This window comes from Scomber scombrus, chromosome 12 (assembly GCF_963691925.1).
Source record: "Scomber scombrus chromosome 12, fScoSco1.1, whole genome shotgun sequence".
In the NCBI taxonomy this organism is placed as follows: domain Eukaryota; kingdom Metazoa; phylum Chordata; class Actinopteri; order Scombriformes; family Scombridae; genus Scomber; species Scomber scombrus.
The window spans coordinates 14,469,349-14,497,295 of NC_084981.1; the positions used below are offsets into that span (position 1 = coordinate 14,469,349).

Sequence of the window (27,947 nt, forward strand, 5' to 3'; positions counted from 1 at the left end):
TCACATTTGCATTTTCACACTGAAGCTTTACAAAAGCGTCAATGAATTTCAAAATCTGGGTTCCTTCTTCACACGTTTGCCTACTGAAAAAAGGTATCCTCTGAAGAGTTTGGTGAAGGCTACAAAATAGATACTTCTGGTCCTTCTGACTATATTCCAGATAAAAGAAATGAAAAATCACAAAATTCTCTAAATAAAGAGAATCTCTCTCTTAAGGTCCATTTTATTTTAGGTGTGATGTCCTGGTGCGCTTAGCTGGGGTCTCTAAAAGCTCCTGAGCTCTCTTTGTTGCACTGCGCGGCAACATGGCTGCCTGACTTCTCTTTGCTAGGGCTTTTAAAGCCCCTTTTCTGGTCAACGTGGCCTCTTCAGCTTTTCTGACTGATTTAGGAGAAGCATTTTGCAATGTCATTGACTTTTTTGCCCTCTTCGATGCAGTCACAGGAGCTGCTGCCTCCATTTTTTTCTGGGATCTTGTCAGTACCTGGTCAGGTGAGGTTGGAACCTTGACATCCACGCTCTGCTGTGAAGTTTCGACAGCAGTCTCGGTACCTTTGATTTCAGCGACTGTACTTTGTGATGATTCCTTTGTTTGCACTTTTGCAGCATTCGCTTTACTCACACTGGACTTTTCAACTTCTGCTTTCTCTGCTTCAAGTAGTTTTTTGTAAGCCTTCCTTTTAGATGTGTTGACAGGATTAATTAAATGTTCGGACATTTTAGGAGAACCTAGTCGTTGAGAACATCTCTTTGGCGTCTCTTTTTTAGTGGTATCTCTTGGAGGTCTACCACTGCCCTGTGCCTTGACTGCCCTTTCTTTATGCTTTGTTGCCCTTTTGCCAGCCAGTCTTATCCTTCTCTCCATTTTTGCTGCACATTCTTTCATTCGTTTACTGACAGCCAGGGAGGATTTCTGTGCCTTCAGAGGTTGTTTCAATTTGGATTTGGATGCAGATTTTGGGGTGGTCAGTCTTTTCATATTGTTTGCTTTGAAGCTTTTTGAGGCGTCTTTCAGACTAACTTTGCTGGTTTGATGAACCTGCATCTTCTCTCGGATGTTAGAGTATTTTCTCAAGATCCTTGCACTGGCTGGATTTTTTGATTTACCAGAAGCTTTCTGGGATTCACCTCTTTGCACCCGAGCTTCAGCAGACGAGTGTGACTTAGTAAAAGTCTGAGTAGTACTGGGTAGTTCTCTGCTCTCTTTCCCTCTGAATTCATTTGCCTCTTGCTCCAGTGCTCTGGCAATCAGTTTCTGACTCTTGGGGTTGCTCTTTACAGGAGAGGCGATAGCAAACTTTTTCAAATGTTTCTTTAAGCGCTCTGCCTGTAGGCTTGGAAATACCCCCTGGGAGGTCCCTGATGTACTAGAAGAGCTGTGGAAGCACAGCTGGGTTTCTGAAGGAAGACGTGTATTCACTTTCTTGACAATGACAAGGGACTTTGTTTCTGTTGATTCAAGGAACCAGCGACAAATACTGGTAAGATCAAAGCCTTTCATGAAGAGCATTTGGACTGGTGAGTATCTCTGGTGCTCTGAAGACTTTGGTTTTCGTGCCCTGCGTTTACTTTTCCATATAGCTGCCTGTCTGTCTGATTTGTTTTTGTACTTTGTCGCTGGCTGACCCTCTTTGTCCATTTGCACCCAGCCTTTCTGCATTTTATCATACCTTATGTTCAAGTTTGTAATTTTTTGTTGGTTTTCTTCACCAGTCAGATTCTCCAAGAATTTGTTAGCAGTCTGTTTGAGTGTCTCAGGTTTTGGTGTAATGACAGGGATGGCGAAGCTGTGGGGCAACACAGTCGGCGCAGGTAATGGAGGGGGCCTCATCTGAGCCTTAGTTACCCTTTCTGGCATTATTCTGATAGGTGAAGCTATGTCACTCTGCTTTCCAGCTACAGAATGAGCACTGATAGAAGGTGCAATCAATCTTTGTGATCTCAAAGTCAATTTCTTGTTGTCCAGTGTTGGTGACTGATAGGACATTTCAGCCTTACTGCTCTCACTCCTCAATGGCATCCTTGTCGGTTTGTCTGGTGTGGAAGAACTGCTATCATCTCGACTGGCAGACTTGTCTTCTAAAGTTGTTACATTTGAGTTCTGATGCAAAGCAAAATCACTTTCATCTGCCTCCTTTCTGAGAGCCCGTTTACCTCTTAATGGCATAATCTTTGTTTGCATTTCAGTCTTTACAGGACTTTGATTTTCTAATGGACTTAATGCCTCACTGCTAAGCTGATACTTCTCATCCTCACTAACATCTCCTACAACATTTGCAGACCTTAGTTTTTGTTTGGCCTGAAATCTACTTTCTATCACAGTGTTTTGTGTTTCTTCTGAGGTTGTCTCTATTGGTTGAGTTTTTTCAATGTTTAATTCTGCAGTTGTCTCTGGGACTTCGCTCGGTTGGGACTGTTCAAAAGTTGCAGGGGGAGATGATGTCAAAAGAGGAGGAGAAGAAACAGGAAGCTGAGGAGGAGGGGTGAGGGAGGAGAGCTGCTCAAAAGATGGAAGGGCATGGGTGACAGCAGGTTTTGGAGAGGATATGGAAGTGACAACATTTAAAGAAGGTGGTGACGCAGGAGTGTCAGCTGGCTTCTGGCTCGTTGATCTAAGTTGCCGTTTGGACTCAGTACTCTGGGGAGAATCAACTGGCTGATCAAAAAGGACAGGCGATCTATCCTGATCTCTCTGAATCCTCCTTTGTTTTTGGCTTTGTTTGGTCCTTAAGGGTAATTTAGATATTGGGCTTGACGGCGGGATTGATGGTGTGTCAGACGATGGTCCTGTCTCCTGTGAAATTGCAGGTGTACTCTCAATCGATTCTACATGTACATGTGGTTCAGGTTCATGTTTCTCCAAATTCCTGGTTTCAATGGCTGAATCAACAGAAATCTTGTTGGGAGTATTCTGAGTTGATTTCACTGGACTTTTAGTGGGCGATGTGCTGCTGTTACTTGATCTACGACGCAGGCTTCTGTCAGAGGCTGATATAGGTCTACCGTTAACATAGCCCACAATCACTGTTTCTTTTTGTCTTAACCGCTTTGGCAGATGGATTGCAGAACCCCTTTTTCTACGCCAAGGGGGTAATTCCTTCAAGAGTGTGTCAAGTGTCTTTGCTGACACATCATTATTATCGTCATTACCATCATCTTCAGTCTCTAGAGCCATGACACTGCTAACAGTTTCAGCTGTTTTAATTTCTTGCTCTGTCAACATCTCCTCCTCTGCTGAATCTGTGTTGTTGGACTCTTCTGTCGCTCCAAAGACATCATAGAGTATCTGTGTTTCTGGCTGAAGTTCCTGAGGTTGCTCCTCTTGTATTCTCTCCCTTTCAGTTTCTTCTGTCTCTTCCTCATCTTGATTCAAAAGTGATGGGGCACTATTCTGTTGGAGAACAGACTCAGTGCTCTGCATTTTATCTGATGAAAGCTGCGGCTCAGCTTCTTCTATGGTATTATTCTCCAATGGTTTCACTATTGTTTCTGACATTACTTGCTCAATATGTTCACGTATGTCCTCTTGAGGCTCAGACTTATTATCTGTTTCTGCCTGAGCAACACTTTCTTCACTTCCTGTTGTTTTCCCTGAATCTGCAGCTGTATCCTTTTCTACATCTGTGCTCATATCCATTTCTCTGTTCACTGTTGGAGAGCTTCTTGGAGATTGAGGAGCAGACTGCCCCTTGCTCTTACATTGATCTGTCTGACTGGTTTCAACTATAATGTCTACTTCACTGGCTGCTACCTCTACCATATCTCCTGTTCCTGGTATCACCCTCTCGTCTGACTCTTCTGTTGACATTTGTTGATTAATTGCCTCCCTGCATGCTCCAGCAAAAGGCATATCCACAGGTGGAACACCTTCAGGCTTTGAAAGTATTTGTTTTGGGGTGACCAATGTGATCAGTTCTGGCATTGGATTAGGGCAGTTGCCCCTCCCGGCCAATGTGCGGACAGTTTTTAACTCCCATATTTCATCTGAATACATATGTCCTCTGGTGCTTTTTCTCGCATTGCGGCGTGGGACCATGTTGCGTTGCTGTTCCTTAAAACACTCTGTAATTGGTTTGTCGATATAAACAATGTCACAATGGCCGAGATCAGGGTCAACCATTCCCCTAAAAGAGTCCCTGGCCTGATGTTCAGAGGATGCCTTCATGGTCTTCCTGGCAGTCCTTGGAGAGTCTACAGGAATAGCCACATGAACTGAAAATGGTTTTGCTGGTATCTCTTTGGCATTACCAAGAGTCTCTCTCTGTCTAGCTTGATGTGTGTGACCAAACTGATTGTGTCTTTTTAAAGAGGTGCTGAGTCTAGCACTATGAATCTCTGTTCTGCTCGATGAATTGGAGTTAATCTGTCTGTCATCCAAAGTGCCAGAGTCAGATGAAAGAGAGGCTGTGAGCACACATGACAACTTCTTACCAGCAGCAACATTGCTGGTCTTCATGATTTTCATCTTAAGAGGTGCATAATCACCATGACGGTTGTTCTCTGCATCCACAGGACTAGCAATGGAGGTGACCAAAACCTGGTCACTACCTGACCCTGGGCTGCGAAGATCCAGGGCAGGGCCAGCAGTAACAGATGTTTTCAGTGAAACTGCAGTGTCTGGAACTTTTTTCATAGCACAACTGCTTGGGGTAGAATGGGACATATCCTGGACTTCTGATTTGGGAGTGGATTCACTGGGAAACCTTAGCTCAGAGCATGACTTCTCAGGGGTGACTACGCTGGATTTTGCAGTGGAGTAGGCAGTTCCCTGGATCCCAGAGGTAGAGTTACAGGCTTGCTGTGTGTCGGAGGATGTGAGAGCCTTGACCTCCGTCTGTAGGAAGCTTATGGCATCAACTATCTGTCTTTGATGGTGGGGGCAGAGTTTGGCCATGAAGTGTTCCAGTGTCGAGGTGGACTGCAGGTCTTTTGCCTTTGAAATATGCAGTTCTGGAGACTCACTGAGGGGAAAAAAGAACAAAACAGTTATTGAACATTCAGAATAGGTGAAAATGGTTCATACTATTTATTTGTATGTGATTATTATATTTAGGCAGGAATGTCCATTCATCTCTGTAAGTCTCTGATAAAAGTGTTAAAGTTGTGGAACTAAATGTTTGTGCGAAATGATTCACAAATGTATTACAGTATTTATCATTGCATATTTATTAGAAGAATAACTGATTTTAGAAGTGAATCTTCCATCCAGTGACCAATTACACTGTTACAGCTAATACATTTTTCTTCTTTGCACAGTGGTGTTTTTTTTTTTGTTATAGTATACATCAAGAAATTTTTTTCACATGCACAAGACATTTAGTAATGGTGACCCACTTTGTTTAAAACAAGTCACTTGTTTATCACTTGAAAGAGCAAATACATTGGGGGCAAATATAGATTACATCAATTTTGTCAAGTTTTCATGTATTTAATGACTAGTGCAAAGGATAACAAATACAAGTGCTCAACAACTTAAGACAAATTAACCAGTAAAAGAAAAACAGTAGCATTAAAATACAGGCGTGGCAGTACATATGCAAAATTAGTAATTCTAATGCCTGTGAAGTATTCTTTGTGCTGATGCAAATCTAAATTAATCAGGTAATTAATTGGGGAGCATACTTCTGTATTTTTGGCTAAAGTTGTGTCAGTGAGGTAGGTCTATTAAAAAATCCTCCGATACCTTTGGAGCATTTACACTATCACATTATGCCAAAAATATATTTATATTATAATCACTCTGAAAAGTTAGTTTTATTTGTTAAAAAAGTCCTTTCTTAGCTACACTGAGGTCTTCTAACAAGGAAATGACCAGAAAAATGAAACCACATCTGGATTCCTGAGATGGCCCTTTTAACAAATAGAATGTCACAAAGCTACGTTGAGTGATGAAAAAGAGAAATTGCTTTGCACACAGTGTGCACTACAGAGCGGAAAAAGTTAAATGCTATGCTAATTATTTAAAACCCTCTGATAATAACAACCTGACAATACATTTGTATAAAAATTATACTGCTGCATTGCCAAACACCAGGCTACTAATATTATGACACATTAAAACTGACATCCATAATTTTTCAAATGTTGTCACCTTTGCAAAGATGATGGAAAAACAAAAATCAGCATGGTATGAAGGCTTTACTGAGTGCTCTATAGCTGAGCAGGTAACTTAAATGAGGATTTTTTTTCATTTACTTCTTTGAAATTCTTTTTGCATTCTCCACTAAATGCATGGACAGAAGAGCAATATAGTAATTAAAAAACATTACAGATTTCAGCTTTAAACCACATTGGTTATAATACAACCTTTGAAGTGGGAAGCATGAAAAACGCAATACATGTTGTACACTAAATGAGCAGAGTCCTAGGACTTTTGTTGAAATTTTCAGGAACGCAGTTTTAGTCTTAAATAAAATACTTCCTTTTTGAGGCACTGTGAACTAGAGAGAAACACGTTAAAGAAATACCCCATTAGTCAACATCTTACCTGCAACTGAGGTTATTGATATTCACTGTGTAACAAAATACAAAAATAAAAAGAGCGAGTGAAAAAGTAAAAAGATGTACTTTTGGCTCCAAACATAAAATGATTTGTACAGCATTCCAAAATATCTCAAATGTAGCTTTTAGAGATTAAAAAATAACATTTTGAGATTAGAAAATAACTTTTTCTGCAAGTGGAACCTGACCTTTTTTTTTATTTGTTTGTTTTTTGTTAAGCTCATTGACTTCACATCCCTGCTGGTAAGGTCTAAAGAGTAAAGAGGAGTACCTGAATAAAGAGTGGTAAGTGTTTCATCCCTGAGGGTTTTGCTCTGTTTTACTTAGCAATAGCATTGCAGTGAGGAACTGACACAAAGTACATGCCTTTTTCTTACAGAGTAAAATAACTGATATAAAAAGCAGAAGAAAACCAAATTATACCTCAATTCCACAATATTTCACAAGCACACAAACATTGAAGTGTTAACTCATCTATGATGTTCATCTGTACTGTACATTAGGTATATCTGAGAGTATTTTATCGTACATGTTCAGTGAATCATTCATTACCCATATTATCAACTGGTTTAGAGAGATATCGGGTTCACAGTTCATCTTTTTGACTCCACAGTTATTACACCTACAACACTCCAGTATGTTCAATAAAACAATCTAAAAAAGATAAACTTCACCATATACAACCAACGTCCCATTGTCATATCTAATTTAGCCCAATCATGCAAAATACACCCAGTGTCATTCTGTTATACATTGTAAATTGTTAACTCAAATATATAAAATCTGTACATATTTTTTATGGACACTCTTTAGTCATTTGAAGAGCAAAATTATTAATCCTGTCAGTTCACAAATATTTTTGTCATGTACATTATATTTACCAACAAAAGAAGGAAAAAAACCCAACTTGTGCAAGTGTGAAGTAGAGGACAATCTTAAATGTCATCCTTTCATATCTATCATGTAAGACAGTTGAATATACCTTTTAAGCATTATATACTTATGTGTCTATAAACACTTATGCAAATAATGTTTTGTATTATTAAAGCCATTTACATTCATGGTTACTTAAGTGATGATACAACTATTCATTAATAAATATTGATTAATAAATACTGCATTTGCAAAATAACTCCTCCCCAAAAATATATAATCAGTTTGCGCAGGTTTGTAAGGGGAAGTAAACTCACCCATTTAAAAAAGAAAAGAAAAAAAGAAACAAAATGCTCTCATCACCAACTACCTCAACATCAAGAAGCATCTTCTTCCTTCCCCCATCCCACAAATAAAACTAATTATAAAACATTAAATAGATCACTACAGAGATACATTTAGATATTTACATGTGGTGAATCTTTTTGACAGATTGTCTACTGTAATTTCTGTGACAACTCCATTTGCAAGCTACTCTCCTTTACTGAAATCAGTATCAATCAATCTTTCTACAATAAACTTGTGTTGGGTACATGACAAACTGCTACATAAAACAGCTATGAGAACAGTAAACGGTGATATGGATATTCCAGATGAGGTAGTCGACCATTAGATTTGCTACAATAAATAATGTGGAGCCCATAAGCATATCTTACCTATCAATAAACACTAAGCACTTGTATGTCTTATATGTATTCATGAAGATGCATTAGACACTGAATGAGAAAATAAAGCATGACTTTTGAGTAATGCTGGATGATTGTCAATGCAAGAATAATTTAATTAAAAATTGATCAGTGAATAGGTTTTTACTCATTTGTATACCTCTAGCTAAAGCAGTAGTTTTGTTTTAGTTTTTGAACCTATATATTAATATAGGTTAATTAATACGTTTTTCAATATTTTGTGAAATTGTGTAGGAATGTACATTGATTATGAGTTAAAGGTTTGGTATATCAACATCACTAATGGTTAACCATTAGTCCCTGCATTGAGAGCAATGAGTGGCAGTGTACAAACTAAACAATTAAATTAAATGAGAAAAAAGCCTGCAACACAGTAAGTTTAATATCGAACATGGAGTTATTGTTACAGTGCTATGTTACTTCTGAATCAACTCTAACTTAAAAACGTTTACAATGCAGGCATTTTTTGTAATATATGACTGCAAATGTTAACTATCAAAAGTTAAGCAATAACTTATTTAACCAAAAACATCAATGTTAATCTAAGCAACACTGTGTACTTGTAAAACGGATGCAAGATTTGCAAACAGATAATTACCAAGATTTGCTACAGCTGTGTATCCACCTGAAAAATGAATAATGGGAATAATCCCATATTCTGAAATGTCCTGAGGTATTACGGATAATGCACACCGAGGTGTCCCCGTAGAGCAGTATAATGGATGAGGCAGTGAACTCCATGAAACAAAACATGGACTTCTCTCTGTCAAGTAAACCAGGCAAAACATTTAATGAATTTATGACCTAACCCTCTGTGTAGTAATATGAAATGGCATCAACCTGAGCTTTGGTATGGCTACTCAAAAACAGAACGATCTCAAGTAAGTGGCTGCCTCCAAGACAAAAATATTTTAATCAAAAAATGTAATCAATTTTTAAAATAACTGCAAATACCCTATAGTGAGGGTTTTAGAATTGTAGGGTTTTGGGTAGTAACACACTACAAACTTTAGTCATCACAGTTTAATAGTCTTATCTTTAGTCTTTTAAAAGTCTGGGCTTGTCTGTATCTGCAGAATAGGTCATTTGAACCAATAAAGGCTGACTCAAATCAAATGTAAGTGGACTATCAAATGCAATGTAGCCTGAGATAAATATATTCAAGTATGCAAGCCATTTCTCTTTGAAGTACAAATACTACTGCCAGAAGGTAGCCATCACTTTTCCTCTCCACAGGAAGAGACATTTATTTTCATTGAATGTTTTGCCTTAATAGCTTGACATATAGCTGGGTCTGGACTGAGGCATGATTGTAACTGTAGCTAACAAGTTAGCTATCATAGCTAGATAAAACAGAAAACAGGCAGCCTGTAAGTTAGGCTCTTTATGCTAATATTGCTTGATAAAGTTCTGTTTTGTATTTTTTTTAATCTTCAGGGGCTAAAAGTGTCTAAAAATGTCAATATAGCACCTAGACATTATTTAGACTTTGACAATAACATAGTACTAAACTTATTTTTTGTTAACCAGAAGTACACATTTTCAAAAACATTAAAAAAATTATATATATATATATATATATATATATATATATATATATATATATATATATATATATATATATATATATATATATATATATATATATATATATATATATATATATATATATATATATATATATATATATATATATATACACATATACACACACATACACATATGAACATATGAACAAAAACAAAAAAACGTATTTTGGATATTATAGTGTTTGGAATATATTAGAGTTTAGACATTTTGTTTGTCCTCACATCTCCAGTGAAGTGCATTTGCAAAACAGTGACAGACACTTTCACTGTCATCCACAAAGAAATAATAGATACAATAATTTTGTCTTAGTATGCTTTCACCTATATTTTCAGGGCCTACATACAAAGTTGCATTAATTGTATTTTCACTTTGAAGATATGACTAAGTGCTCTGAGCAGTACTGAGAGAAGACACTGAGGGGCGCCACTTCCTCAGCCATGATTTGATATAGCTCTGACTCTACTGAATACATTTAAGAAACCAAGAATGGTCATCTTCAAATCATAACCTATATAAATGAAATACAATTAATTAACAATGCACTGTAGTTTTTTTAAAAATTCCTAACAAATGGCAAGGTTTCAAGTGCTTGATTTAAGATATATGGCCATATATACACATTTTAATGTATTAATAACAAAAATAAAGTAAATAAGTTAATAATAAATACGGGTATTTTTGCTTTAAATGTTACATACATCTATTAAGGTTTTATGAAAAAAACAAGTCAGCATCTTCCACTGTCTGGCAAATGCATTATTTCATCATTATTAGCACTTTACTGTTATATCACTCATTTGGTGAGAGACTCCCATCATGCAAACCGTTCCCATTCTCTGTGGATGAACTCTCTCTTTTCTCAGAAACAATATCCTGGAAGTTTTGGAGCTCTTTGGTCTCGAGGGATTGTGAAACTCTCTGCTCCTCTAGCTGGCTTAACAGCCTCAGTTTCTTTTTGGGGGGATGTTTCAAGGTCCCCAATCGCTCCTTAACTTTGTATTCCAGGGTGCTGTGTGGAATGCCGTAGATTGTTTGGGCTTTAGACACACTCATTTTCCCACCCATTACCACCACGATTGCCTCCTCCAGCAGCTCAGTATTGTACTGTCGGTATCGCCCGCGTTTCTTCCTTGGCTGTTTGTTAGCTAGATCCGACTCTGAATCCAGGGGATAGTTTCCCCCCAAGGCTTGGCGGTCGGTGTCATAAGGCCAGTATTCCTTCTCCAAACCTGAGCCATCAAAACCTCCAGTACTCTTTTTCTGACTCTGCCTCGGCATAATGGAACGAAACTTCTTTCCCAGACCATTCTCACAAAGTGAACCTGTATACTCTGTGGAGAGGGAGTCCCAAGATGGGTCTGCTCCTGTGGCCAAAACTCGCACCTGGGGAATCTTGAGGTCAAAAGATGTCTGAGAAAGAGAGAGGTTGTCTTGGCAGGCCTCCTGGAGGTTTCCTTTACCATAGGCCAGTGACTTTGAGAAAAGCCCAGCAGCTTCCAATAACCTGGGTATGTCTTTAAAATGCTCACTAGCCTCACTGTTGGTTTTGAGTTTGAGGAGGGCCCCAAAATGAGTTTTGGAATTCCAGGAAGCAGATCCATTGCTGAAGAGGTCAGTGGGTCTGGAGCTGTGGTTATGGCTGAGAGGTGACTCTGGATCGCTCTCCAGACCAACCTCCTCTTTGATGTGCAGCGAGTATGCGAGAGGCGAAGGAGGCTTATAACGGGCGGAGTGGCCGATATTCTCCCTCCTCCTCCCATCATGTAGGCGCCTCATAAACAGCCCGACTTGTCCGTCCGCTCTCAAGGATCGCCTGATTGGATGGAAGGAAATTGGGTGTAAGCAGAGCTTGCACAGTGCCTTTTGTCTTTTCTAAAGGAGGATGGGTTGGGGAGGGGAGGATGTTGGCCACTCCTTTATTATATGACCTTGCTTTGGTAACATCACTATCTTTTAGAATAACAAACTGTGTGGTTGTGTGTGTGTGTGTATCTTTTAAGAACAAAAAAAGGCTCAAGTTTGACAATTTTTTTATTTGCTTTCTTGATGACTGTTTACAAATTGTGCATCAACATAAGAGGTAAGAAACAAAACGGAAAGAGAGGGCAAAGAAACCAAGAAAATAAAATCAAAGAAAAGGATAATACTGAGTACATAAAATGTCTTTGTATTCCAGTGGCTCAAAGCATAGCCAGAAAGAGGAGGGTGGGGATAATTGTCACTAATGTAAGGCAGCTTGGCATGTAGCTGTTACGCAGGGCACAATAACTATGAAATACAAAATGACTAAAGCAAGTATAGCTCTTGACATTTTGTGTGTGACGTTACCACTGAACAAGCACAGCAATAAAAGAGTAAGCCAGCAGAGGGTTGTTGTGTTTACCAAACTCAAAGCCTGATTGACTGAATGCAACCACAGATAGAAAACAGAGTGCAACAGTTAGGTGAGAACCTGTCTGGTAGTTAAAGAATAATCCAAAATAATTGAGATATTTTTATTATTATTATAAATATGATTATTATTATTATTATTGTTGTTGTGAGTTAATCTTTGATAGATCTGACAGCTCACCAAAAAATATCCCAAATATCCCTAATCTAAATAGCTTAATTTTATATTCTTAAGTCAATATTCAGATATCAAAATGAAGACAGCGTGCATGTGGCACATTATATTCAGTGTGAGATAAAAATCAGAGGCAGCTTTATTGAATTAAGAAAGATCCCTTTTAGATCCTATCAGCTCTAAAACGCAGCACAAGTAGAGAATGCAAAGCCAGTAAAACATAATCAAAATAGAAAATAGAACACTATTTAAATAAAGATAGATATACTGAGACTCAATTATTTTTGTCTGCGATGAATACAATTAGAATGAGAAACAATCCTCAGATTTGCATGAATGTTTTCCAAGGGAATGTATATTTTCAAGGATTTGGTAATTGTTATTATGCTCTACAGGACTGAAAGGCATGAATATTGATTGAAAATGACCCATGTTAACAGCAAAGTAACGGAAATACAGGCAATACTTATGTTTTGGTATTGAAACAACCAAAATGCAGTCTCTCCTTTGGAGAGGAAAATGACGTGCAACTGTGAAAGAATTCACTTTAACACCTCTACTATTGAATGACTCCTATGTTGAGAATCTCTTGAATGTTTAAAGCCTCACCTAAAATTTAAATTGTGTATTGACTTTTTGCTGCATTTATTTAGAGCTTCAGTCCTCATGCAGCGGTTTAGAGGTTTTGTATATTCTAGAATCTATTACAGTCGTCTACAGTTATAAAGTTAGATTTTTTGACAGAAGATGTTACAAATTACTCACCTTGCATATAGATGCAAGACTATTAGTGAGGCTACAAGTCCTGGAGTGAATCATAGGTCATAAAACAAGACGGTGCTTTGCTAGACAATAATGAGCAGAATCAAAAGCAAGGGCTTGCTAATAGAATCATTTTAAGCCAAATTGGCCCTCACAAACATACTAACAAAGTACTGCCCATTCAGCTGGCAATTCCAGTGAACTGTGCAGCAAACATTAACGGCTGGCAGTTGCATAAACCTATACTAAGTTGAATTATTTTAAACGTCATCTTCCAGGATGCACTGGAGTAAGGTTTGAGAGAAGGGACAAGGAGCAGAAACACATTAAAAGGTTTTGCAGATGGTAAAAACTTCTTTCATGTTGCTTTGTGGCAGAAAACATTTCTGTTAGCCTGTTTGTTGCCGTTCATTTTCATCAAGCCACCACATGGCTGAGTGACCTCTAATTTCAGGACTTCAATTTACAGGCCTCAGCTAACATCCATGCATTGACTCCATGACAAGTGACTTGAGCCACCCTATGTCAAAAAATCCAACCTTTCAATCTAATTTTGCTTTCAAATTTTCATGGTCTTCCTAAACTATAACATAACATATCCACAGACTATAATAACATTGATGCTTAAGAACTGGAGACCAACAACAAAAAGATGCAGAAGCTTATCTTACCCTTTGAGTGTGGTTGTGGCTGGAGAAAGGCATGGACTACGGAATGACTGGTTGCTGCTGCTACAGCGATTCTTTTTGATAGACAAGTCAAGGACTCCGTCTGTTAAAAAAAGCAGGTAACAACATTTAGATTACATGTTTACTTAATACTGCGCCATTGTAGTCGTCAGTCCTGAATAATCTGCTCTGTTACTGATGTGTTTGAATTCACACTACCTTGTTCACTGGGCTCAGTCAGGGGCTTCTTGATTGTGAGGTCAAGAGGAGCATCCTGGTCAGCCATGAGAAGCTTGCTGAGGACTGGGTTCTGGTTGTGTGCAGGCTCCACAAGTGTGGCAGCAGGGCTGGTTGGAGGAGCTCCTGAGAGCAAGGGTGGGGTCGGTAGGCTTTGGTCAGAGTGTGGCTGGGGATCTGAGCAACTGTCCTGAGGGGAGCTAGTTTTTGAGGTATATTCGGCAGCAAACTGTCGGATCATTCTCTCAAGGATCTCTCGAGCCACTACTGGAATATGTGGGTCTGAGAAACTTGGCACATCTGTGAAGGAAAGAAAAATACAATGTTTACATCTGAATTCCTTTACTGAGCTATATGTGATCATTAATAAACATTCACAGCCACATTGTAAGATTATTTAAAAATATAACCCCATTTGGTACCCCTCCTTTCTAAAGAAAACACATACATGCTTAAGTCATTTTCCATTGGCTAAAAGTCATGTTTCATAAAAGCCTACTAAGCTCATTAGTGTCACAAGGCAAAATACTGACGCAGTAAACTTGCTTCATCGCTGAGACAGAAAAACTTACCTTTTCTGCTGAGGACTGCATGGAGAAACTCCTCAGCTTGTTGCTCTAGTCTGCTGATTGTGGTCTGATCTTTTTTGGGTGTATCTTCAAGCCCCTCGTTGTTTAAGTGTTCCTGTCAAACAACAAAACGGTTTAGCCAGGATAAATTATTTAAGTAACAAGTAATTCTGCAAGTTATAAACCCTACTGGACAACCCTAATGGATTAGAGAGAAAAGGCACATTTATTGTACTCCGAACATCCATTCAACCATACATCATCTACAGGGCTCCAGATCGAAGTCTTGCAGTACAACTGAAATTATAGCTTTGTCTGGACTGTGATCTTTGTCACATATCCTATGTTCTTCTGCCAAAGTTACGGTTTGAAATTATCAAAGCCACAAAATAAAGCTACTTTATAGAAAGTCACTCTGATACATTACCAAAATGTGAAGAGAAAAAAAACACAACAAGAAATCTTACCTTTACTTTGTCTCGTCTCAAACAGCAGAATAGACAATTTTCCTCAAATGACCAGTCAGACACTGCTACAGGCTCTAAGTCTGTGGACACAAAACAGATAATAAGAAATGAAATACAGTATTCTGAAAAAAATGTGGTTCTTAGTTTTTCTTAACAAAGTGTATTTTTTACTTGATAACTAACAATATATTGAAAGTAAGCATTTTGTTTCAGAAATAAACCAATGTAACATTGACAACAAAATCACACACAAAAACGTAAAAGCTCTTCTTAAGCCTGACTGACCTACATATAACACATTTTGTTTCAACGTTCTGCCTTTTTCTTAATTATTAATACCATCTGACTTAAACCTCCTGAATTCAGTCTGACTATAATATTCCCAGACAATGTGATATTCTTTAGTGCACAACTTAACAATTGTGCTTCACAGCAGAAAAGGAGTGAACAGAATATAGCATTAATGGGTGGGCCACAACAAAAGTGTTTTGATTTCTTTTAGTCAGACTGACTGCATCAACAATTTATTGATTCGCTTCAGCGTCATTTTCAGCAGTCTCTTTCCTCAACTGCTATTATGGACAGTCTTTTTAGACTCTGACAGTCCTCTCATTACAAATGTAATGAAAACCCATATAATGCCCACTATTGTCTCACTAATATAATGCATTGTAAAAATGTCTGTAGGACAGTGTAGACTTTTACACTGGCCCTGCGCCATCCAAAACACCAACTTGGTAGGAACACAAGGCATCTTCTCTTCTGCAGCCAGAGGGGCAGCCTTGTAGAGAGGAGTGAATGTAGAGGGGTACCAGATGGTACAATGAAGCAGCATTGTCATAATGACCAGATAACAGATTACACTCAAACCACAAATTCTCATTCATGTCAAAATACTCTTCTATGTTCACCTCGTGGCCACTGTTATGATAAAAAATCTGCCCTAAATAAACCAGATACAGAAACCATTTAAGGGTTAACCAGTTCGTGAAATTTCTTACCTTTAAATAATTTGAGGTCTTCGACCAGCTCTGGATCAGACAGACCTTCAAGAATGCTCTCAAAACCTGAGGAAAGACATGACATTCAATAAATATGCAGTTGTCAGTGATTATCATAACAGCACACTGAATCTTTACATTTTGAACAAACACTGGTTAAGATTTACTCTTAAATAGCACTGAAACCAGAAGAGATTCAATGCATCACTGTTTAAGATAACCAAATATACCCAGGGACCCAAATTAATTTGTTGTAAGAAGAAAAAAACTGTTAAGAGTCTGTACAGTATACTGTACATAATTGACATTTCACGTGAAAACGTCTTATCCATACAACCAGGCTCATCTTTGCCTTTCTATTTCATCTTGACAACCCCCGTAAGCAACCCCCTGCTTCTGTTAAAACACATACTATCAGCTTTCACCACAGGTTTTTACTTCATCTGTAAATACATGCACTCCATCCTGCTGTTGCCAAGCAACTGAAGCACCTTCAGAGTTGGGAATGCTTGCATGTTGTAACATTAAAAAGAAACAGCCAGAACAAGACGGTGATGTAAAAGTATCATATAGAATTAAGCACCCATAAAAAGGGTCATAAATTCAACCAAAACCAAATCCACACAATCCGCTGACGTTTTTTAACACTATACATTCAAGGAAGTTACAAAGCAACATCTGCAATAGCAAGAAATCCTAATGTATGTATACAGGCTGAGGAAAATATATGCATTGCTGACAGAGACAGTGGTATGCTACAGTCCCAGCTGTTTGTACTATATAGTGCGTTAGGCTGCACAGGACTTCACTTAACAGTGCATTAACACAATATGCAATGTCTGCTGACTGCCGCAGGGTCAATATAACCAATTCAAAACCACTACATGCATTAAATCAACCGCTAAAGAGGTCAGAGGTAACATCTGTCCACTGAACCAAATCTCAAATGAGTGTGTACTGTTCCAAATCTTCTAGGCTAAAAAAGTCACCAATAAAACAATTCTGGTGAGAAATACATACAACACAGCAATGCTACAAAGCTACGTAAAATATTAGTACCCCTGAAATTTAAAAATCTTTAGAACCTACATGAAAATGTGGCGAATTAATCCAAAAACACATCACAGTAAAGGCTTACTTACTGTATGTCTTCACAGATGAGAACCAGTGAGGAAATAATCAGCCCTTATCATCCACTCTCTTTCTTAACTCACAGTAAATTCAATCAAAAGCTGTCATCTGTTAAAATGCCCTCTCTCCTTCCCTACAAATCCCCACCCACTTTTCAGCAGCCAAACGTAGAGAGGGAAAAGGGGGTGGGGGGGTGAAGTGGTAAAACACAGCCTTGCCTATAGCTGCAGCGTGACTCTGTTTCTGGGTTAGTGCACAGGACTTCAGCTGAAGCTATCCAATCCTATTTCTGAAATATTTCAGAGGCAGGGGGAGAAAAGTAGGTCATCCACTTTCGTTTGACAGAGCAGCACCATGACATCAAACTACTCTTCAGGAATGCAGTTTAGGGCATTTAAAAATGTGTCATACTGTAACATCATGACTTTGAGGCAATATTAACACAGCAAACTGGCATAATGTGGTGTAGAGGCTGACGAAGAGAGCCTTTACACTCACAAAACCCTTCTAAAACAAAATCATTTGGGGAGCAGCAACTTAAATTTAGAAGAGCGAGCTGCCTACATGTGCAATAGATAAAATATTGATATGGTCATGCAACCTCTACAAAATAAATGAGTGTATAAAACAGTAAATAATGGCCACACTTAAAATGCACAACAACCAGCAAAGGGCATGCAGTAGAGTGATGTTTTGCTGCATTTTTATTCCAATTTATAGTTACTAACTTTACTCCACTAACAGCAGTGTTTAGCTTTTATGGTGTATCTAGAATTTTCCTGTTTAAAAGTAACTTTTACCAATTAATTAGGTTGAAGAGGGAATTGGGCCATAATTAAGACGCTGCTACACATATGTGGTTTGAGGAAAAGTGATCAGATAGCCTCCAGATACAATAATAAGCACTGGGTATAGAGGTACAAAGTGATAATGAGAAAAAGAAAAAAGAGCCCCGAGATCCGTGCCACTGGGCTTAACACCTAATAATATTAAAACATTATTAACAACTAATGAAAAGAAATCAGGTTAAAAAGGTTGGTAATCTTCATTCGCTGCCAAAATGGGAAAAAACATGCCTACAGGCCAAATTTCAGTGACAGCATGTCATTGAAGCTCATTGGAAGATTTAGTCCTTTTATCCAGAAATGATAGTAACCGTCGTATAACTTGATTTTTCTCTTTTTAAACTATAGGAGAGAGTTAGTCATTCATGTCGCTCATCCAGCTATTTAAGAACAGTATGACGATTCAGGACCATTTTGATATTTCTAGCATTTGTTTTCTTGTTTTTTTATTTACTCCAAATATATGCTGCAGCTTGCCCCAAGGCAGTTTAGAGTGAAGGCACGTCTTAATTCTGACAAATGGATGCTGAAATTAAAAATGAACATACAGAGGCTTGGCTGAAACCCAGAGAATTCAACTTTAGTCACAAACACTTGTTTTCTTCACTCATTCCCTTTTTTTTTTAAATGTTCTGAAGAAGAAAGTACTTTTAAAACAACAAACAGGCACTATCAACCAAAAAATAAGTATGGTTCTGTTTATCCAGCAAGGCTAAAACTGACATTATAACCACTGCAATTTCACTTTCAATATAGTGAGGACCTTACATCTCAAGCAAAAAAAAAGTAGTAGTCAATTTAAAATTTGAAATTAAAACCATATCATTAACTGAATTAATCAAATCATAAGTTATGATTGTCTCTTTTAAGTGTAATATTAAGAAAGTACTGTCAATGTAATTTCCTTTTTATTCATGTCACAATTTCACTTATTTTCCTCTCCTATGACCAGAGATCATTATTCACAATTCTTTCCAAAGTATATTCTCACAGCCAGATTTTTTTAAACACCAAATTGCCAGAAGGAGACTCGGCTACAAGAACAAGTAAACAAAAGGAACAAGCAGGACTATGTGATTGCACTCCAGCACCTGAGAAACCTGCCCTACATAAGAACATCCCTGCAATTGACTAGCTTTTAACCAATGCTTTCCATGCATGAAGCCTGCCGACAGGGGGGAAATTCCTCTTGGCCAAGTGAAAATTTCAGACCTATTAACACTGCTGTAATCACAGTACTTTAGTAGTTCATCTTAGCTTTACATTTTTGAGCGACAAGACTACTTCATTAAATAAATGGCTAAATCAGCCACAAACCTTGAGCATTAACCAGTCAATTTCACACTCTAGATTTAGGCTTTCTCATGGAGCCCATGTCCATTCATGGTGAGCAATAACTCTGGCCAATATGCCTTAGTTTTCGTATGACCTACTTCTAATATCTAATCTAATATCCCATACAGAAAGACAGTGACATGGGTCAATCCTGGCATTGGTGAACTGGCATTGCCACGAAGAATGACAAATAATTTAATGATACTGACGTTTAAATGTAATTTAAAGGGGACCTATTATTCTTTATTTTCAGTCAATAGATGATGATACAATGCCAGATCTTCATATTAAATGTGGCCAAAGTGTCAAATAATGAGGTAAATGTATGTAGAAGTAATCCCTGCAAGCAAAAGGCACAGGCTAGAAAACTTGGTTTCCCATTATTTTTTTCTACTTTCAACCCAACGTTGGCTTGGGACCGATTCCTTGGTGCAGTCATCAGCTTCAGGCAGCACAAGAGTTCACTGCTGTGCTCCACTAACATTATGGCGATTTCCCACTGTTTTGGGAGTAGTCACTCCGAGTCTCAACTTGAGTCAAGCTTACACAGCGCAGCAAAATAAAATAAGTAGTTGTAGGTACACTTGTTGTTTGCAGCTTTTTTATCAAACATCATAATCACTGTTGCTGTTTCTGATTGCTTTACTCCTTCCTGCATTATTTCTGATCTGATGTGCTGAATAAAGAAATCCAAATTAACTGCTTTTTAGTGCCGCTAATGAAGCTCCACTAATTTGGTGAAGAAAATGTTTCTTCTTCACAACAAAATTCACCCATTAATGGGTCATTTAAAAGTTTCTATTTAAAGCAATAAAGCAGGAAATGTGTTTTCCTGTGCCAGTAAATTAACACAACTCTGATGGGACTGCCCCTTGGTAGCCTTCTGAATAGCTGGCCAGAGTGGGTCTTAAAGAGACGGGAGCTAAAATTGCCTGTTAAGAGACATGTTGAACTGAATGGCTGCATAAAAGGCCATTATAAGATAAATAAGTAGTTTTATTAACTGTGTCATGCAAAGGTACTCTAGGGGAGTCCAAAAATAAAGAAAGGAAAGGAGAATTATAAGTCCCTTTCAACCAGCTCGTCACAAAAGGGGATGTGTGCGCTCATGTCAAGTAGACTTGTGTCATTCACACATCTGTTGTCTGAAAGGTTTGTAACCAAAAAGAGGTGGGAAGAGAGAAAACACTGAAGTGTGTGACACCCCTATCCTCCCCACCAGCACTTAGAAAGAGAAATCCCACAGAGCTAGGACCAGCTTAACCTTCTTACATTCTAACCTTAATTTGTGCTGTACATCACTGAGAATTGCATATAATGCATGATAAAACCCTCTTCATGGCTTATTTCTGGCACTATGCATTACGTGGGTACTGCACTGCCTGGTAGTGTAGCTAAAAAAAGCTTACACAAAGATGTGACTCAAAACATTGACAAATGTAAACATTTATACACATGTGACCTGATTTTCCAGTGTCAGTACTCAAAGCACCATGTGACTTTTGACACAGCCCATAACCATTGTGCAGTTACACAGTTCAATGCCAGATGATAATAATGGGAGGATACAACGCGAAGTGAGCGAGAAGTGAGCATAGCTGCAGGTTCTGAGATTACTTTAAAAATACTGCTAGCTGTAAGCTCAATTTGTTACATGGCTCCACAAGGTTTTTGTTTCTCTCCATTATGAAATGAAATTTTATTTTTGATAATAACGTCACTGTTACCTAATTTTAAAACATACTGTAGGTTCCCCTGGATAATTAATCAATGCCAGAGTTTCAATTATTCAACTAATTCCTGAGGAATTTTGTATTTTCAGTTAGTTTGGGGAGTTATACGAGTTATACTAAAGTACACGATAGCTCATGGGACATCGCTGTCCAGAAAACTCAGAATGCTTTGTAGGGAACCCAGTCATATTTCACATCATATTTGTAGAATATATGCACAAAAATGTAAATCAAATTCAAGCTCCTGAATATATTATGCAGGCCCTGCAAGCAAGCTAGATGCATACTGGCAGCTTTAAACTGCTACTGCTGCTTGTTGGATGGTCAAATTTCCTCCCTTCACACCTCTCCAATGTCAGATTTGGAGAGCTCCATCTGACCATCTCTTTGATATCTTTAATTATAAACTATAAACACTTTAGATTTGTCAGATGACCTAGTTCCAATCTGAATAACTAACATTTTATCTATTCTTTGATTATTTGATAAAGATTGTATGTCTGGTGGGCAGCAGGATTACAACGTATACATCAAGACACCTGTACAAGAATGAGAGACTTGGACATGATGTCTTACCATGTCTGTGATTCTTATAATCTATCAACAGAATAACTACCAGAATTTATATTTCACAAGATGAACAGAATAAAATGCAAACATTTATATTAATGGTCGAACTGCAATGCTTTTTTTCATTGGATGACCCACCCTTCTCTTTGCTGCTCTCGTGCTGCTCAGGGTGTACAGCGCTGCATCAACCCCCACTCAACCCATCCCCCACTGTAACTACTGTACACATACTACAACTCACAGAAGGAGTGACCAAGGCTCACAGAACAGGAGCTTCACTAAGCTGAAATCAGTGTGCAACCAAAGCAAACTGTGCTAAACCAGGCATCTTTTGGAAATGCTGGATGTGTTGATCATCAACGGATACTTTCATAATTTTAAACTGCACAGGTCATGTTTTAATCTCATATGATATTGAAATTAGGATACTGATGATGGTGTGATTTTGCATCTCAGGCACTGAAATGCCTGGGCGTTTCTCTATGAAGATGTAAAATGGGGGTGAAGACAAGTGCAGATGACAATGTTGCACACATAAATCGATCTACAATGCATGACTGTTTTCATCCAAATCCAAACCATCACACAGAGACAAAGACTAATGCCTAACAAGCTAAAAAAAAAAAAGCATGTGCTGTTGCCTACCACGCTATCCACATCAGTGGGTCAACGAACAAGCATACACATTACATGGACATGAGCAGAGCAGTGCTTGAAATCTCATTTGTCGTCTACTACACATTGTGTTCATCACAGGCAATATACAGTTGGATAAGGCTATACAGCAGGATATGAGGTGGCAGCTTTGAGCAAAATCTACAGCAAAAAAAAACAAAAAGAAAACACACTCCATGAATACTTAATGTGATGTGATGCAAACTGACAGTCAAATGGTGTAATGCTGCACAAAGCATAACTTTGAATAACAAATACAAGACCACCATGATTTAAGGCAAATATAAAAGAGGGGGCATGCACATCTCAAGCAAACACACAGTCAAAGACAGTGCGCTTCATACAAAGCCATTAAAGCTGTTGGTCATGTTTCGCAAAATGTCAACAAACCTCAGCCAGCTCTGTTTGCAAATTAGGCAAATGTAGGCCAAAAGCCCATCAGAAGGAGCACACTGGAACAGAAAATGGGCCACGAAAAAGTTTAAATTATGAATAAGACAATCTGCCTGATGTCAATATTTGCTTGTTATTTGTTTGAGCAATTCCTTAAATCCCACTCACCCACATGTCAAAAGCAAACATGAATAACTCACATTCCAAACATTTTCAAATGTTAGCTGGTACTGTTCCAGTCCAAATTTTCCCAAATCCACACAGAACACACATTTTCAGCCACACAGTTTGCATATGGGGGCTGACAGACCATGAACACATGTATAGGCAAACATACAGACAATTGTTGCTGCTGTTCTATGGGACAATTGCCCTTGTCTCTGGCCTGGGGTTTTACTGCTCACATTAAATACACAAAGACAAAATGTCCATTTGAGCGTCAGCAGGGTGGTGGTGGCATGCAGCCCTCTCCACCAAAAAGCCCAACAGAAGTATGTCCTTGTTGTCATGGACAGAATATGCCATTCTGAAGCCAGCAGACTGATGCTGTTGTCATGTACTCTGGAGCTTCACAATTATGGCCCGAACACAAGGGACATTTGTCAATCATAAAGGGGAAAGTGAGTAACTGAACAGTCCTGGGTTTGGAGCAAGTGACTGGTCAGAAAGCTATCATTCTCTCTACATTTTGTTTTCAATAATGAGCACACAGCTTACCTAGTATTGTACCTTCTTCTCAGTCCACACTGACAGCTCACCCAATACATTATTAAACACTGATAGTACACACAAAGAATCCTTGGTGAAACAGGTGATGCCAATATTCATCTGCCCAGTTATAACCCTACTCAGTTTCTGAAATTAACTTTTTGACTCACCTGCAGAGGGGACTGGTACATTTTTTTACCACCCAAAATAATAAATTGCCTTTTGGAAAAGTAGCTAGCAGCAGACTGGTGGCAAGTGACAATTTAGCAGAGTAGCCGATGTCCTGTACTGTTAGAACCATTTATACAGTAGAAACATGTTTGTAAATATTCAAGATATTGCTGAATTTATATTGCTATTGACAATAAGCAGTTCCATGGGATGAATAATGATCTCAGTCCACGCTGGTTTCTGACTGATTAAAATGTTTAACATGCTGCTTGTGTGCGCACAGTGTTTTGTACTTAAAGAAGCAAGCTTTCAGTACATAGTCGAAACAAAGAACATGGACTATGGAGTCTATTGAAGCATGCATCAACTACATGCTTAGACTCCACAGCTTAAATGGGCATTTTCAAGACATAGACAGAGCCACACTAACATGTACTATGAACATGGCTGCAAAACCAGGAATGCTCGAGATGGTCTGCGGTCTTCCCCTCAGACCATCTTGGGTGCTCCTACCGTTTTGCAACACTGTTCAGACATGCGTGAAAAATTAGTATACATGAGTAATTTCCTCTGAGCCTTAATGCCAGATATTTTATTACATGACTATTTTGGTACAAACATTATAGCCTTTTGAGATTAACTCACCAAATCGAAATTCTACCTGCGTTTGGCTCTTGGCGGGTGTTAATTTCCACCCCACTTCGGCTTTAGCCTGTCTGTGTTATTTTGCTTTACTTGCTGTTTCTAAGTCAGAATTCAGTATTTAACCAGCTCTTAAAAAGCCACAAACTGAATTTGTTAACATATGACACCACAGGAACCTTTAAATGGCTGGGAAGGTTAATTGGTGTTCTTGTCAGACTGTGTTAGTGCTTCCCTAAACTAACATATCTATTCCTTTAACACAAAGGAGTAAACTTAATCCAATCCGTGTACATACATTACTTATTTCAACAGGACCAGAGCATGGCGGCCATTTTATGAGACTGATTGAATGTGACATTTTGAGATCAGCATCTTTAGAAGTAGTGTTCTGAGTTTTAAATTAGTCAAAGTGCGCTGTGGTATAAACGCTGATTCAAATTCTCTTTTGCATTTTGCCAAAAATCATGGAGTAAACAGTGCATACATGCATGTTTGGGGATTAAATGTGTAAAATACACAGCAGAAATTGCACAGATGTTTACTTGAGACATGGACTGATAACTGAATCAGAGTGTGGTTGCTTATCTATATTTGCACTTTTTTGATTTTATTTTACAAAATCTGCATTATTGAGAGTATTTCAAGCCCATCGATTTTAACACCATAGACATTTCTAATCATTTCTACTGTTTTATATATTTTTGTAAGCACACACTGTAAGAAAGAAAAGGAAGTCTTCCAACCAGCAGACAGTACAAAAGAAACAAAAATAAATAAATAATTAAATAACCAGGTATGGAGATGTTGGGAACAAAATGGAATAAAGACATCATATTTATTGATTTCCTTTAGATGATAATCATCATCTATCATTTAGTCCATTATTTACACTGCATCCATTTCACCCAATGTGACTGAAATCTGTTAACTTGCAGCTTTAAAGAAAAGGTCAATTTCTCCATTACATAAATGTCCTACATAAATTCAATAAAGTAATACAGCCAGTTCAGGCTTATCCACATTCTAGTTATTGTTTTACTTTAGTTACGGCCCATTACTAAAGTCACGTTTGTTGGAAACTGGCCTTCATCAAACCTAAACAGAATCCTAATATCAAACACTCTCTTATTATGTCCTGCCAAAAGGAATGAAACTACTTTGCAGTCTGAAAATATATGATATTGACTGGCATTCACTAAACCACACTGTCGCCACCATGTTGAATCCTCTGAAAAATGTTTTTTCTGAGCTGATGTCATAAAAAAACTGTTATCACATTCTTCCAGCTGAATTCTCTCTACTTAAGAGAGGCAGTTGATTGCCAGCAGACTGTGCATACACACTCCAGGCTGTATGCACTTTCTTTTCTATTAAAGCAAAAATAGGGATTCTGAAGCATGCTGCATTTCTTAATGTGCCAGTACAGAAAAACAATGCACTCCAAATTCTATGAGACTGATAAAAGTGGGAATAACTCAAATATATTGATCAGTTTAAATATACAACATAAAGAGCTAATTTGATAGTAAACATTAGGATCACAGGAAAACTCTCTCCTCCTCATTTGCTTGATCGGTCTGTGTGTGATGGTGCTTTGCGTCCACAGCAGCGGTTGCTATGTTACCGAGTCACGAGAAGGAGGGTAGCAAGGCATCGATTTAAAAATGGCCTCTCCCTTTTCTTCAAGCATTTCTGTCGAATCCGAACAGTCCTAGGTTTGGAATGTTTATAACTACGGTTTTAAGTTTGACCCAGCTATTCATATGTGTGGAGGCAAATAATGAATACTAGTTGAATTACAAACTGTCACTGACAGAGGAATATGTTAGATTCATCAACAGTTTCGGAAAAAACTACCATAGTCAACAGTCTTACAGCAGCAGTGTTAATTTATTTTATAAGTTACTTCACATCACGCAAGGCACGTCATGCAATATCAAATACCTAAACAACACAAACAAAGATCATGTGCATCTAAACGAGTAGTAAATAAAGGGTAGTGTAGAGAAAGTAACATTCACTTTCAGTTTCACAAACTACATAACAACCTTATCTTAAACTGCTGCACATACAGAAGGGAAATAAGGAGAAGAGTACGACAAAGCTTTTGAAGGAAATTTTGCTGCAATTGATCTGCAGTTGTTGCTGCTGTTGTAATCACACATAATTTCATAACAATAACTGTGGCTTTTATGTCTACTTTAAATGGTTCACAATATACTCACATCATGTGTACTGGAGAGGACCAAGTTGCAAGATGTGTCTATATGCATGAAGACGAATGCTGCATTTGATTCCACTACATAATATGCTCAGCAGCAGGATATTAACATATTAGATAGCTCATATACTGCACCATAGGCCAATGAGGATATATTTGAGATGTAGTTAAATTAACTTGTGTAGCCCATTTTATATAGGGTCTTCAATTCTCCTAACTTGAGCATTTAAAGCTCAAATTTACCAGTCATGGCCCATATAGCAGGTTGTGTGTTTACTCCAAATATTATTTTTAGCAACACTATCACAAACTATAGTTTAGCTTCCACCTTGATCCTATCTCACACAAGATATAAACAATACCATGACCTTCAAACCCTAAAGGCAACACATAAAAACCGATCTTGCCCTTTTTAAATTATGATGTCTTAATTTTGAAATTATGTCAATGTAAGTATAGCTCAGATATTGTATTTTAGTAGGATTACATTTTGAAATTGTACACCAGAATGTTCTGATATTTCTACAGTGACACCCTGAGGTGGTCTATTATCAATATGAAGTGAAAATGATCTGAGGAAACAGGAAGACTGAAGGTATCACTATTATTTATATACATGTATTCCTTTTATTTATAAATGTATAAATAGTCAAATTAGTCAATTATTCATTTTTTTCAGAATGAATAAAGGTGAAATCCCTTCGCCCTGAAGGTTGGTTTTATTTTGAAATCAGGTCTCACGTTCTTATCGTAATGCCCAATATATATAATCACCGGAAAATAACGTGGGGGCTGGATTGACCGTGTTTTTCGAAGTGGAGGCTGGTTTGACAACAGTGTTTTACGGGCCTGAGACACTAACAAACCTCAGAGGAGTTTATTAGTATTCCATCGTTAAAAATAAAACTCCCCAGCAGTGGGGTCTCGGCCACTTCCTCATTGCAGTAGTGCGCGCCTAGCAGAGGTGAATTGAGAGGCAACTAAAGCTAAATGTTAACATCCACAACAGGCACACATCGCCCTCCCCCATCCAAAATACAGTATCATCACACGGGAACGCGCATTTAACCAAACGGGGTCTGCAGTTTGGCCGACGCAACACAACGCATATAATTCCTGTGCGACACTCCCTTTAACAAGCACGGTGCCCTTTAAACAAACTAACGTTTCGCCAGTAGATAACCAAAGTCTACAATTAGTCTTTTGCAACAATAAAAACAGTAAGAACACCCGAGAAGTGCGGCAAAATTGTCACAAACTGCAACATTTAACTATCTCGGCTCAGACTAGCTGCCGGGCGAACGAAACAGTTGAGGACAAAAAGTCGCTCGGAGATGCCCCGAGTGAGTGCGGTAATAGATGGTTATTTACACCGATATCGGCCACACAGAGGCGAAATGCAAACTGTATAACCGTACCCTGTGTAGCTGGCATTATCCTTACCTACACAGTGAATGAGTCTGTGCCGCCACGAGTCAAGTTCCTGCCGAAAGCCTCGCCTGTCGATTGTGCATTGCTGCTTTCTGCACTGACTCGCCAT

The 27,947-nt window shown here is 38.2% G+C and overlaps 1 protein-coding gene across 1 annotated transcript; it reads right to left on the reverse strand.

The window, feature by feature from the left end:
• Window positions 1–223: 223 nt before the first annotated feature.
• On the reverse strand, window positions 224–27,947 carry wu:fc17b08 (mucin-4). Its single transcript, XM_062429896.1, has 7 exons — window positions 27,851–27,947; window positions 15,981–16,046; window positions 14,980–15,059; window positions 14,516–14,627; window positions 13,926–14,243; window positions 13,710–13,809; window positions 224–4,961 (listed from the first exon to the last, which is right to left on the reverse strand). Exons 1-7 carry the CDS (start codon window positions 27,945–27,947, stop codon window positions 224–226), a joined length of 5,511 nt encoding a protein of 1,836 aa, XP_062285880.1.

Coding starts and splice junctions, on each gene's coding strand:
- wu:fc17b08 (XM_062429896.1), bottom strand. CDS start 27,947: ATGGCGAGTCAGTGCAGAAAGCAGCAATGCACAATCGACAGGCGAGGC. Junction 13,810..13,925: donor GACTGAGCCCAGTGAACAAG/GTAGTGTGAATT, acceptor TTTTTTTAACAG/ACGGAGTCCTTGACTTGTCT. Junction 4,962..13,709: donor GCCACAACCACACTCAAAGG/GTAAGATAAGCT, acceptor TTTTCCCCTCAG/TGAGTCTCCAGAACTGCATA.